Below are 14622 nucleotides of genomic sequence, written 5' to 3'. Positions count from 1 at the left end.
CAAAATTGAATGTGTAATCCTTCTGCCTATCCATGCATAAAGTCGGTAGGGTGTACATCCTTAGTTAAAGCCACCTTCTGCCTGTTTAGCAACTAACCTTTCAGATTATGCAGCCTTGGCTCCCTCCATTAAGTCATAGAGTTCCCTTAAACATACCATAAGATATTTTCCCATTCACGGATGAGGATTTCATCAGCATTTGTTCAAGGTCAACCTTTGGGCAGAAGTGAATCAGGAGGCAAAGAATGAAAAGCTAGAGTGGACAGATGGCAAACTGAGCTTTCACCAAGGCACAGGGAGATGGCCTTTCTGCTTGTGTTTTGGAAGCCATCAACCACTGGGTCAGAAGTCCTCTATGTCTGGCAGGGTCAACGTGGTTTAGCAGCCCTTCTAAGCAGGAAGCTCAGCCCCTCTGGTGGCTTCTACTTCTTTCTCACATGGTACCATTTTGTCCCAGGCTCAGGGATATTGAATGAAACTCTCTCTCCCCAACTCAAAACTTACCTGTTGTGGCTTCTAGTGTCCTAAGGCCCTACTAACCAGGAGGTTACATGGTGCAGATAGATTAGTCATTAACAAACAGGTCCTTGCTCATTAAATGTTGGTTGTTGAGTGGATGAGCCCTCTCAGACTGCACTGCTTGATCCCTGAAGGAGGGATGGAACATTAGGGTCCAGGAAGCACACCACACAAGCTGGTAGTGGGCAACTCTGCCTGAACACAAAGCTAGGCCTAAACATATATAAACCTGGATCTGCCTGAAAGTAAAATCCATCTCTCACAGGGAATTGTAAACACAGAAAATTATTACTGTACCTAGCAACCACTAATGTCCAGCCCTTACAGGTATTCCTTTTGGGGTGGTAACACAAATGGATATAATTGCCGATGATCTAACATTTCAGATCTAGGCATGTTATGGTTTAGATAAGAGGTGATCCCCAAAAGTTCATGTGTGAACTTTTGTCCTAGAAGTACATTCATAAGTGAAATGGCTGGGTTATGAGGGTCTTAACTTAATCAGTGTGTTAATCTACTGGTAAGGATTAACTGGGTGGTACTGTAGGCAGGTAGAGTATGACTAGGTCCCTGGGGGTATATATTTTGTCTCTGGTGAGTAGAGTCTCTCTCTGTTCCTGATTGTTATGTCCTGAGCTGCTTCCCTCTTCCACACCTTTCCACCATGATGTCCTGCCTCATCTCAGGCATAGAGCAATGGAGTTGGTCATCTATGGACAGAGACCTCTGAAAACCTGAGTGCCAAATAAACCTTTCCTCCTCTAAAATTGTTTTTGTCAGGTCTTTTGGTCACAGCAGCAAAAAAGCTGACAAAAATAATGCATCTTATTGTATGTGAAATATATCTCCATTTATTAGAAGCAAAGTGGGCACATGTATGTTGACAGCATAGTCACAATAGCCAAAAAGTAGAAGCAATCCAGGTGTCCATTTATGGGTGAACAAATAAGCAAAATGTGGCCAATACATATAAACAGGTATTATTTCAGTCTTAAAAGAGAAGGAAATTTTGACATATGCTCAAGATGGATGAACTTGAAAACACTATGTGAAGTGAACTAAGCCAGTCACAACAGACAACGCTAGATGATCCCACTTCCTTGAGCTACCTGACACAGTCAACTTCATAAGACCCAAAGTGGAGCAGTGGTTCCAGAGCCTGGCAGGAGGGTAAATGGGTAGTTGAATGGACACAGAGTTTCAGTTTTGCAAGATGAAATGAGTTGTGGAGATTGACTGTAAAACACTGTGAATGTACTCAACCCTACTGAACTGTACACTTAAAGGTGGTTTAGAATAGTAAATTTTGCAATGCATAATTTTAAAAATATTATAAAGAATTTGAAAATGTATAACTCCAGGATGACAAACAAGTCTTACTTCTCTTTTCAACTTTAATCAATTTTTAGTGGCTTGCCCAGCTGTACCACGTAAGCCATGAAAGGAAGCTTAAATCTTGTGATTTGCATTCAGGATCACCTCTGTTTATGATGGTCCATAGTGGACCTGCCCTTTTAAGGCTGAAAACAGATTGCATATTATAAACAGACTGTTGACTATCATCCAACTACACTGCCAAATTAAAGAAGTGGCATAAAAGAGCAACAATGACAAAAAAAAAAAAAAAAAAATTGTCCTCTGAGAAAAAAATCAGTTTATGTGGGAAAAGACAGGAAAGAAAATTTGTTTGGCAATTGTTTCTGAAGAGGAAGAAGAGAAAGTTCTAAGATAAATTCCATGAAAATAATAATAGAGCTCCTTGTGGTATATCTAGAACCCTCATTCTAGAGGACTCCAATTACTATTGGATTTCTGTGACCACTGTTGTCAAACATTGGGCATAATTCATGTATTTAGGATATTTGAACAATGTCTTTCAAATAATACTCAAAATTCATTATTGCTTCAGGTTACTCTTGGCATCAGCCCTTGTGAAATACTTTTGGTATGAGTACTTTTGACAACTTCCCTCATTCCCCCTCAAAAGAAAACATTTATATTAAAGGAATTTTTATTTCTCTCCATAATTCTTTTAAGTCCTTGAAATATAATTTGAACTAGAAGGAAGCATGATTTAAACACATTTAGAAAGGAGCTGATTTAGAACCAGATTTTCATCATTAAACTCCTTGGCAGAATTTAAACGGGCCTGAAATCCATTTGACTGAATTTTCACCTGCTTAATGGCAGTCCTACAAGATTTTGTGAATGGAGAGTATGTTCATAATAAGCCAGGCCCAGTGTGTGCTCTTGCCTTCTGGGTCTACTTCATCTTGAGGTAGAAAATGTTCTACATGGAAGAAACTGAAAACCAAATAAATGTAAAATCAAATTCCTGTAGGGTGGCAGAGAGATGATTAGAGGCTGCTTAGGGTATCTTCTTGGGTTTGGGGATTTAGTGGCTGCACCCCATACCATCCAGAGAGTGCTGAGATTGATTAGTGACATCTGCTATGGGCCCAGTGGTGGCCTGTGGAAGGAAGTAGAGGGCTGTTGACCCTGAAACATTCCTGTTGCGGGCAGGAACCTAGAAATGTTTAATGGGATGCAAACATCCAGTGAAACAATTAGACACTCATGGCAAGGCTAAAGCAGTCTGCCCTGTGTACTTACAGTTTTTCAGGATTATTTGCATTGCACACTTCAGCATGGCCATTGCAAACACACCGCCCACCAATGCTGATATCCTTTATGCTGTAATAATACTGTACAGAAAATGGAATGGGTCAGTTTTACTATACAGAAACATGAGATTCTCCTACTAAGCTGTATCCTGTATCTATGTTGATGCAGCTTCTCTTTTTCTATATTCTCATATCACTTCTCCTAACATACCTTGACACAAAAAAGGAGCCACATTGGTATAAAACTTGTCTTACCAAATGAATGCATCCCTCAATCATTCTTATTTTAAAACTTCTGAATTTGTCCATTTAAAAAAAAGCAAATGCTTTAAATGCATGTAAGAAAATTGTCTTTGAAAAGAATCATACTCTATAGACCACTGGAAAAGAATAAGTGGTTCCATGTTTATTTATTTGCTTGTTGATACATCTGGATTTTGTATATTGAACATATTTCTTTACCAAAACCAAATTTTGTAGCCCAAACTATGCACCTACCATGTGTAAGCTACCATTCCAGGATTCGGGAAGAAAGACAGTATTTACAAAGATGGATCAGACACACAACCCTGAGGCTGGCAGGGGCCAGCAGTTGCTGGCAATTGCTGGAACCTTGGTAGTTCAGGATCAAACTAGTCAAAGTGAGGGGTTCAAGCTTCAAAAAGGCCAGGCAGAACCAGCTTCAACTAAGCATCAGTCCCTAAACCAGGCCAAGCAAATATGCCACCTCGTTGCCAAGGCACCTTTCCAGTATGTTGGAGGCCTCGCCATCAGTGACAATAGTTGGTCCCACTGCCAGCTCCCTTCCTTCCCAGACTTGGCAGGAGATAGCACAGGACTGGAGAGGAATGCATGGCACTTGGAACAATCTTTCTCTTTGAACCTTGCTTCCAGTGAGAAGATTACCTGTCAATGAGGAAGTCTTTGAATTCACAAGGACAAGAGGGTCTTTGTATCTTTGTTGTTGTGGTTGAGTGTAGTAGTCTTGAGGATACCTATTAATTTGATATTGGGGTTCTGTTCTAGTTCCCTAATTAAAAACTGTTCAGGTGTCAAAGTTTACTTGCAACATCTGACTAAGTATGAAGGCATTAGCAGCCCCTCTGGTTAATATTGGATAAAGTCAGGGTTACCAGAGCTTTCCATGACAAGGTAACAGACAGAGCCCATCCTGACCACCACAGAAGTTTCTCTATCCACATGTGTCAAGGGCAACAAGAGAGGAAGCACCCAGTCTGTAGCAAACAGGACCATGTGATAGGACAGCTGGTGTTCCTCCATTACAGAAGCATCTTACATTGGGGGTGGGGGGTCAAGAGCCTATACTTGGCATGCTCCATAAAAAAATTACTTAATGGGAAAATCCCGTGTTAGCCTAATAGAAAAGTAATATATACACAGATAAGCATGTAAATCTTGCAGTCTTGTAAAAGACAATTCATGGAGGGGAAAAACTAGTGAGCTAGAGCCCATCTGCAGTTTATCAGAAATCCCAGCTCTCCTTTATAAAATATTCATCCTTGGATGAATACAATCTCCACCTACACAGTCCCCATCTGCATAGTGGTTCAGAGATCGAAGAGAGCAGAAAAGGTAGAAGGTAGGCCACGTATACCCAATATGTCAGACCTTTCTGAAAAATTTTCAAAATGGTGGCAAAACTTTTTTTTTTTCCTTTCTCTTTCTTTTTCTGATCCTTTGATACTATCAAAATAAAATGTCAAACTTCAGAAGATGTGCTGGGCATCTTACATTCACTCTTCCAGGTGGACCTTGAGTTTTGCCCTGGGCTGAACTTGATGGGCTTTGACTTTTGGATCTCTTGTTCTCTGGCTTCCTGTTGGGTTTGGCCAATGGGTGACCCCTATAGGAGACCAGAGAGGGGGAGAAGAGTGATTCTGCTGGCTCTCTCTGTGTCCAGGAGATAGGGGTACCATTCTGACAGCTGAGGGCAAGAGATGTTCGGGGTGGACATTCAATATGGCACAGTCCAGGCCTCACAGATATCTATGTTCTTCTCTACTTCAGTTAGATTATATTACTCAGCCTTCTCACAACTAGATAGAGCTATATGACCAGAGAGTGCAGAAAGGACTTTGTGGTTAGGAGCTGAGTTAGGTGAATCTTCTCCATCTCTCTCTTCCCTCATCTGCTGCCCTGATGCAAGGGTATCCAGGGGAGGATTCTGAGGTCCTAAAGGATGTCTGTACCTCTAGATAGGGAGAGAATGCCACCACATTGGACTATAACACAAGCAAAAAACAAGCTTGTGCTTTGGCACACCTCTGGGATTTGGGAAGTATTGATTATAACAGTAGTTAGCCCACCCAGACAAGCACCAGACTGACTATAACCTCTTACCTTTCATCTTTGTTGAATATAACTATTTTTCTTCAACCAACGAAACTCCTAATTACATCTAGTATTTCAGGCAAGATATCTCCCATGCCCACATAATTACTGGCGGTAAAGGTTACTTAAAAGTGTTTAAGGCAATTAATTTCATAAACGAACAAACAAAAAGTAACAAGACAAAAGCAGCTGAGTAGACGCCTACAAAACACTACCCACCCTTCGAGTGACAGTTGGATCCCGCTGTGCTTTGGAGATGAGATGTCCAAGCAGGGTGTTGGTTCGGAGAAAGCGCAAGCGGATGTTTGTTGCCTTGGTGAACTCCCGGAGGGTGTGGGAGAAAGTAAAATTTTTTGCACCTGGACGACCATTTATCAAGGACACCACCACCTAAAATAACAGCACACATGAAGGAGAGAAAAGTCCTTTCATCAACATTTAGCAGCGAGTGACTAAAAACAACACACCCCAAAGCATTTGGTTGTTTGGCCCCATTAGATGTGTGTAGGTGGTCTCAGAACTTGTTTATATCTAAGAACATCATTGCTATTAGCATTCTCCCTCCCCCTTCCTCCTTCCAACTTCTGGCAATATGTCCTTGAAACTTGGGCTCTCCAGAGATGTTATCATTTCATTTTCAAAGGCTTTGTTCTATCCGTGTAGTTCTGGGACTGTAACACTGTGAAATATTTAAGAGATAATGTTAAACCTACAATTTTAAGTAAATAACTTTGTCAAACTGCAGCAAAGAATTAAAAGTTGAAGTAATCTAAATACCAAATGAAGTTGAAAAGAACTGACAAAAAAAAATCTGTAAAAAGTCTAGTTTTTGTTTTAAATCCTGAGCTGATGAAGTTTATGTCTCAACCATTCAAAATGAACTTCTCACCAAGTGAAAGATACTGGAAATAGCCGCTTTAGTAAGATCTCTCTACTTCCAGAGAGAAAGAATGATATGCTTCATGAAAGTTAATTTGCAGCTCAGTTCATTTTCATTATGACCTCACCATATCCATGAACATCTCTGATTTCCCCCACCAGTTTGCCTACCTATTCTAACAATGGCCAGGCTGATTTTTGCAAATCAGTCAAATGTCCCTAAAGGGACATTCCCCAACTGATGATGTCCACCCTGTCAAAAGGGCTCAGGGTTTAGCACTACCACCTACCCCTCATCTCCTCTCTTACTGGGGATAATGTGTGATGAGGTAGGAGGGGTCATTACTCCAGTTACAAGTGACCCACTTTCTAAATATATTACCAGAAAGAGAAGCTCAAGACCTGTGGGCCTTGATTCTCAATCCCTACTTCCTAGGAGAATTGAAGACCCCAAACAGAATTTCCAACCCAACTCATTCCAGGAGTCCTTGATGTGATTCCTTTATCACCAAGTCTGAAGTACTGGTTTCCATCTTGATCTATATTAGATCTATTTGAAAGTATAATTTTCACAATTATGAAATATTTGATATCCTCATGTTCATTTCTGAGTCTTACCTCTCACAGACTCCCAAATCTACTTACCTCACCATTTTCCAAAGGTACGATGCGGGAAAATTCAGTAATACAGAGTACATCATCATCCCGGGTGATAATCTTATTTGCCTCCTGCCCAAATTGTTCCAAACAGTCTCCTTTAGAATCTAAGAAGGAAATATTTTAATATTATAAAATAAATTATTACCAATTTTTGGTAAGTCACTTAAGAAGTTTTGTTTCCTTAAGAAAATATATGAAAAGAGAAAGAATAGAGAAGACTTAGACTTTTAGGTAAAAGCTTAAAATGAAGTTTTTAATTCATGAAAGAAACTATGAAGACATTCAGAGCACTTGACATTTGGGAGCAACATCTGGAGATGTGGTACTAACTCCTCATGAGGCAAGTTTGTCCTCTAAGGAGACTTCATGGAAAACCCAATGCTCTTGTAAGGAAAATTCCTGCCCCACTTCAATTTGTTAGAAGGTCCCAGAGACACTGACATTCTTGAAGATAAAGTAAGTAATACACTATGCAAGATCCATAAAGATGGAACTTAGTTGCTAATTCTGTATAAAGAGAAAATGACTGCTATGGCCCAGTAGTAAGTGACAAGAACTATTGTCATAAAAGGAGTTACAAACTCCGCTGTGCATGTGGAATTCTTAGAATTAATACACACATGCTGGAGATATGAGGATATTCTGAGGGTAAGTTAGGTGGTTAAAACTGACCATTCTCAACCCAGCCATGCTGAAAGACTAATTTTCTAATTAAATCCATAGTCTGAATTAGTTCCAAAAAATTAAAGCCACTCATTACTTACGAGCAAAATACTGCCATGGTGAGTAGGTGCTTCCAAAGTCTACAGATCTTTCCAAGACCCAAAGATCAGGACGAGGAGAATTTGCAAATTTGATTAAAACATAGGCCACGTGGAAGAGCTAACAAAGCAAAAGAGATATCGTTATTAAAGTCTCCTCATCTGTCCACAGCTTCAACCATTTCTATAGGATGCTGATTCCTAAAGCAACATATCCAGCCATCACCCCAGTCCCAAGATGCAGATCTTCTTTTCTAACTGCCAAGTGGACATCTCTACCTGGGTACAACTTCTCAAACTCATCATGTTCAAAACCAAAATCATCATCTTTCTCAAATATGCACATGGATCACCTCCTCTGTTACACTTTAACCATTATTGGTTATTGGTTAACCCTTGAAATTCAACCAACGTACACAGCATCTTAAAAGCCTATCAAATCTATACCTCAAGTCTAAATATCAGAGAAGTCTGCTAGCGAGCAATCGCAATCCTGTGTTAAACTGTTCCAGGGCTAGAACATCTGGTAGGAGTGTTATAATCCCTGGTCCAGGTGTTGGAGAGATCACAGCTGCAGAATTGAGACCACAGCTATTAGGTGTGGTGGTAGCCCCTTCTCCCCAGGATCATATCCACTGGTCTCCTCTTTTCCTGATTGCTCTTCCCTTTATTAATTTTCTCCTTATAAAAACTGTTATCACTCAGTATGTTTTATTTACTACCACCATTGCTGTGTAACTTGTAGTGGGTTCTTGCCCAGTGTTCTGGTTCAACAACAAATCCCCTCTGAGACTTGCATATTCAAAATGTTGCTGTGAGAGACAAACCCACATAGACACAGTCACCTGATACTAGACAGAGGTGCCAAAAACATATGTTAGAGAAAAATTTTTAATCATTTTTAATAAATGATATTGGGAAAATTGGATATCCATAAGTAGAAGAATAAAACTAGATCCTTATATCTTGCCCTGCACAGAACTCTACTTAAAGTGAATCAAAGATCTAGGAATTAGAAAAGAAACTTTGTAACTGCTAGAAGAAACATAGGGTCAATACTCCACATATTGGCACAGGTACCAACTTCCTTAACAAGACCCCTAAAGCTCAAGAAATAAAAGCAATAATCAATAAGCAGGGCAGCATCAAATTTAAAAGCTTCCAAACAACAATGGGAACAATTAAGAGCATACAGAGACAGCCTACAGAATGTGAGAAAATCTTTGCCAACTACTCCTCCTACAGGGGATAAATAACCAGCATATATGAAGAACTCAAAAAAATTAATACCCAAAAAACAAAACAAAACAAACAAAAAAAGTCAATGGGCCAAAGAACTAAACAGACACATCTCAAAAGAAGAAATAAAAAAGACCACAAATATATGAAAAAATGTTCAACATCCCTAGAAATCAGTGAAATACAAATCAAACCTACATTGAGATCTTATCTCACTCCAGTTAGAATGGTAGACATCAAGAGTACAAATAATAATAAATGCCGGGTAGGATGTGGGAAGAAAGGTACACTCATGCATTGTATGTGGGACTGCAAATTTGTACAACAACTCTGGAAAGCAGTATGGTGATTCCTCTATGGGAATGGAACCACCATATGACTCAGTTATCCTACTCCTTAGTATTTATCCAAAAGAACATGTAGCCACATCAATTTTATAGCAGCACAATTCTTAAGAGCCAAGTTACAGAACCAGTCCAGGTGCCCATCAACAGACGGATGAATAAAGAAAATGAAATATATATTATATATACACATACATACACACACACACATGCATATACATACATATGTATGGAGTTTTACTCAATGATGAAGAATTAAATTATGGTATATTTCTGGCAAATAGATGGAACTAGAGAACATCATGCTAAGTGAAATAAAACACTCAAAATCAAGGGTCGAATGTTTTCTCTCTTATGTAGAAGCTAAAGCAAAATAAGGAAAAGGGAGTGCACCATGAAAATAAAAAGATCAATGGAGTAGAAGAAGGTGATTGGTAGGGAGGGAGGAGGGACAGAAAAAGTGAGGAACTGTGGATGACCAAACAATCCTATGTACATATATGAATATACCACAGTGAATTCCACCTTCATGTATACCTATAAAGTGCCAATTTAAAAAATAAACAAATAGAAGGAAGACCAGTAGAGAGAGGAAGGGCAGCAGAGGGAGGGAGAAAGGAAGGGAAAAAGGAAGTACTGGGGACCAAAACAGAGTAAATTATATTCTATGCAGTATGATTGCATCAAAATGAACCCACTATTATATATAACTATAATGCACCAATAAAAACATTTTTTTAAAAATGTTGCTGTGAGGCAGAGTGAATGATCTCGGAAGAGAGATCACAGTGCTCACCACCTGGTTCAGGCAAGTTAAACCAACAGGCAAGAATCCAACTATTCATCCTGCTTAGATGGCTTCTTAATGGCTTTTTCTGTTAAAAGCCTTTCTTACTATCGGGTACTTATGTTTTTAGTCTTTGGCCACTGAGAATACTTCAAAGCACACATGAATGATGCTTGAGACTTACCTATATAAAGGAGGGCTCTTCATGAAACTAGAAAGCACCAGGCTGTGGAGTTGCTATAGATAGAAAAGCAAAGATGTACATTTTCAAAGAAATAACGTTCAGGGGTTAAAGATAAGAGGGCAAATATCTGAGAAGGACTGAATTGCAAATCTCTTTGCATGTGCTTTTCTAACAAACAAAAAATGGCTTTAGTTTTGTTGATGATTTTTTTAGGTAGAAATTCAAAGTAGTTTTTTAAATGATGTTGTAATAAGCAGATTCATAACCATAAAAGATAGACTGTGACTTTGACTTCAGAAAACTTCCAGGTGAGTATGTAAGAAGACAGTGCCATCTGATCTTTATTTCTTTACCTAGTCTATGTTCTAAATCCTCTAAAATTACAGGAGCTTGTGAGCTCCTGTCATTCCAGGGTCTTCTTGGATTGCATGTAATAGGTATTCAATAAATGGTATGAATGAATGAGAAAATTAAAGCTGTGTAATTGCAACTAGCTCCAAGAGGCAGATACCAGTTGCCAAACACAGAAATGGAGATGAACCCCCAAAAATTCTGCCCTGGTGCCTGAGGTAGTAGAATCAACTCCCATAGGAGGGAATCCCTGCCCTGCCACCTACTGGCTGAGTGAGGGCAAGCACATCACTTAGCCACTGAGAGTTGATGTAGTTGCCGATAAATAATAACAAAATAATCACAAAAGATACTTAAATGAATAAGGAACAATACTAGGCCAGGCACAGTGGTACATGCCTATAGTTCCAGCTACTCAGGAGGCTGAGGCAGGAGGTACACCTGAGCCCAGGAGTTCAAGATCAGCTGGGGCAACATAATGAGACCCCACCTGAAAAATAAAAGAGGAAAATCTATTTCCTGAAAATTTTATATTCTCCTTCTTAAAAAGCACCTGTCATGCCCTGTGGCATGTATTGGTTTTCATCAGCAAAACTGTGACATCTTTTTGCCTTACTCGTTCTGTATTCTCAGGATAGGTGCTGAATGCACCTTGAATTGAAAGGAAATGAACAACGGGATAAAAGCCTACGTGAATGAATTTAAATTTATATCCAAAATAAGCTTCTTATCTCGCTACACATCACACACCTGCCCCCTGCCAAATCTAAGTTTATAATGAAAGTGAAACCAATCTGTCAATAGCTTCTAATTTAATCAGCATATTGATCAGTAAAGCAGCATTTTCTAGTTAGGCCAATTTTTTATTTTAAGTAGCTTGTAAATCTATAGGAAAGTGCAAAGAACATTTTGCCATGTTTGTTAACCTACATGTGTGTATAAACACATAAACACACACACTTTTTTTTTATTTTTTGAAAGCAAGTTACAAACATCACAACACTTTGCCCTTAAGTATTTCCCAAATATATATACATTTCTCCCACATAAACAATTTCATGCCTAAGAAATATAACTATTAAAATAGAGCCCCTTTAAAATTAAAAACAACTTCCTAACAACTGCTCTCCTGCATTCTCAGCTTCCTTATGTTGTGAATGGAAACTGAGAAACTACACCCTGACCCTTCCAGGTAAGAAAGAAGCTGAAATGGACATGTTCTCTGGCTAGCACAGTTAGCTATATCTACACATGTGTATCTCCTGTCTTTTGTTTCTATGAATTGCAATCACTTCTATAGAACCATCTAGCTGATTCTCCCCAATTGAACCAAAAATTCATTTTTTTCTTTTTACATAGTTTACTATTTCTTATGCAGGTGGACAATTGAGTCCAGTCATCCAGGATCCAGGCAGGTTCCTGACTTGACTGCTGGTAACACTATGTGTACAAAAATCTTATTTAACACACACTGCGGCTATTCAACTTTTCCTGATCCCCCTAATCCCCATCCAGGAGCCAAACAGGGATTCTATATGGCATGTAGTTGTCAGGTTTCTTTTGTCTCCTTTAATACAGCGCTGCTCCCATGGATTTTGTCCTTCCCAATAATGACATTTTGAAGAGTCCAGAATGTTCCCTAGTTTGTTCTGCAGTCTGACTGTTCTCAGAATCTATCACAGAATCACAGAATGTTCCACAGTCTCAAATGGACCACTTTCTCATGATGAGAACTGGGTGAAGCGTTCCTGGCCAGATCACAACCTGGGTAGTGCTGCCTTCTCACTGTGTTACATCAGCAGTCACAGGCTGAGAGATGAGTACACTGTGACTGTGGGGAGACATTTTGAAGCATGTTCTTTTATTAACTAAATGAGAAACGTTCCCACTTTCCATGCACAAGATACAAATAACAAATTACGAAAAAAAGTCAATTAAATTTATTTCATGATTGGTGATCATTTGAAAAACTTGTCAAAAAAGGATTTTTTTTAAAGAAGGCAAGATGCAGATAGAGTTAAACTAAATTCCATTATTTGTAACCTGGTTTGAAAGATTTTTACAAATGAAGGTACAAACCTCATCACACTACCAAAGCCAGTAGTGAAAATACAACTCAGCTGGCCTGAACAGGGTGACCAGCCTGGTCCAAAGGAACCACTGCCCATGGCTCAGATTCCTTCCAAGTCTGTCATTGCACTGGGCTGGAAAGCCCAATCCCCCACTTATCAGAACGTATTCGTGGTTTGGGTCTAAGGAGGACCCTCAGCAACTCTTACTGGCTCCCAGAAGCACATGCTCCCTTGGGAGAGGAAACCTGGATCATTCCAGAAGCTCTTCAGAAACTTTCAGGCTCCAGAGGTCCCGCAGTCACCTCTCACCCTAGCATCTCCTTCTGAGTGGAAGGCTACTGCATTGCTGACAAGTTCTGACCACCCCAGGTTTCCTGGGTCTTGTGTCAAAAACCTTTTCTCAGCAGTCCTCTTCCTACTGTGGGGCGATTTCTAACCTTCATCCCACCACCTAGAATTTAAATAACCTCAGGCTCTTTCTACGTGGTCAAGATTCAAGTCAACAGGAGACGAAGATTAGGGTAGACACTGGAACCAAGTGAGAGAAAAATTAAGAGTCTCTTACTTCCTGTTAAAAAATAAGTAACCCAAAGGGAATTAAGTTATAGTTAGATAATTTATAAGAATAAATTCTGGCATGCTCTTGCACACTAGGGCGACTATGGATAACAATTACGTACTGTATATTTCAAAGAGCTAGAACAAAGGATTTTGAGTGTTTTCACCACCAAAAAGAAAAAAGAAAAAGAAAAATAGAGGCAATAAATATATTTACCCAAATTTGAACATTACACAAAACGTCACATGGAGTTGGTCATGGTGGCGCATGCCTGTAATCCCAGCGGTTTGAGGGGCTGAGACAGGAGGAGCAGGAGTTCAAAGCCAGCCTCAGCATCTTAGCAAGGCCCTAAGCAACTCAGCAAGACCCTGTCTCCAAATAAAATATAAAAAGGGCTGGGGATGTGGCTCAGTGGTTAAGCATCCCTGGGTTCAATCCCCAGTACCAAAAAAGAAAAAAAAAAATCACATGGTATCCCATAAAAGTGTACAATTTTATGTGTCAATTGGAATAATTTATTTTTAAATTAAAAAAAATTACAAAAGACTGAGAAGTAAAATTCCTAAACCAAAGCTTAACCTGAAGATTTGGGCCAACACGGTAACTTGGAAAATATATTAATGAAAGATTTTAAGAAAAAAAAATGTGAGGAAATATCTGCATCTAGACATACAGCTTTTATACTGCTAAGTTTTTAAATGGGGGGTGGTTAATGACATAAAACATAATCATATCCCCTAAATAGACTGAAGGTATTGAACTTAAGACCAAGCTGTTACTCAAGAGCATCTTATCCAAAACCAGTAATGTACAAGTAGACTTGGTGGTGAGTACGAAGCAGCTGAATTTCCCTGGAGCCCAAGAACTCAGAACTCTATTTCACAATTAACATTTGTATTTTATCCTAACTTCTATTGCTACTCTCAACTGTCAGGGAATTTGTGCATCTGTGGCCTGGTTCTCCTTATAAAACTTACTTTTTTCCTCATTTATGCTTTGTTACTAATTTATAAGAAAATGAGATATGACATTTGAGTCCCTCATTGAACTGATGTGTAGTCTTAAGAATTTTCTTACAAATCTATGAAAGAAGGGAAATTGGCCTTCAGATGTCTGGTTCTGACTGATTGTGTGACTTCCTTTGCTTCTGAGGCTGATTCTCTGTGCTCCCCAAATCCCCACCCACTGCCTCACTCCTTCCACTTTTAAAAACTACTTTTCCTCTTTCACTGGTGAAATCAAAACCACTTTCCCAAATCCATGACTACATTAGTATCTGCACATCCCCTTC

The 14622-nt window shown here is 39.3% G+C and overlaps 1 protein-coding gene across 1 annotated transcript in view; it reads right to left on the bottom strand.

Moving 5' to 3' along the window:
• The window catches only part of LAMA3 (laminin subunit alpha 3), a 248463-nt gene that overhangs the window by 182100 nt on the left and 51741 nt on the right, over window positions 1–14622 (bottom strand). The window contains 4 exon segments of the mRNA XM_079108746.1: window positions 3133–3224; window positions 5715–5885; window positions 7020–7138; window positions 7799–7916. Of these exon segments, the coding sequence (XP_078964872.1) occupies window positions 3133–3224; window positions 5715–5885; window positions 7020–7138; window positions 7799–7916 (500 nt within the window).

The sequence above is a fragment of the Sciurus vulgaris genome (assembly GCF_902686455.1).
Source record: "Sciurus vulgaris genome assembly, chromosome: 13".
Taxonomy (NCBI): domain Eukaryota; kingdom Metazoa; phylum Chordata; class Mammalia; order Rodentia; family Sciuridae; genus Sciurus; species Sciurus vulgaris.
The sequence above is the reverse complement of the archived record's forward strand: the minus strand, read 5'-3'. Positions and strand labels throughout refer to the sequence as shown.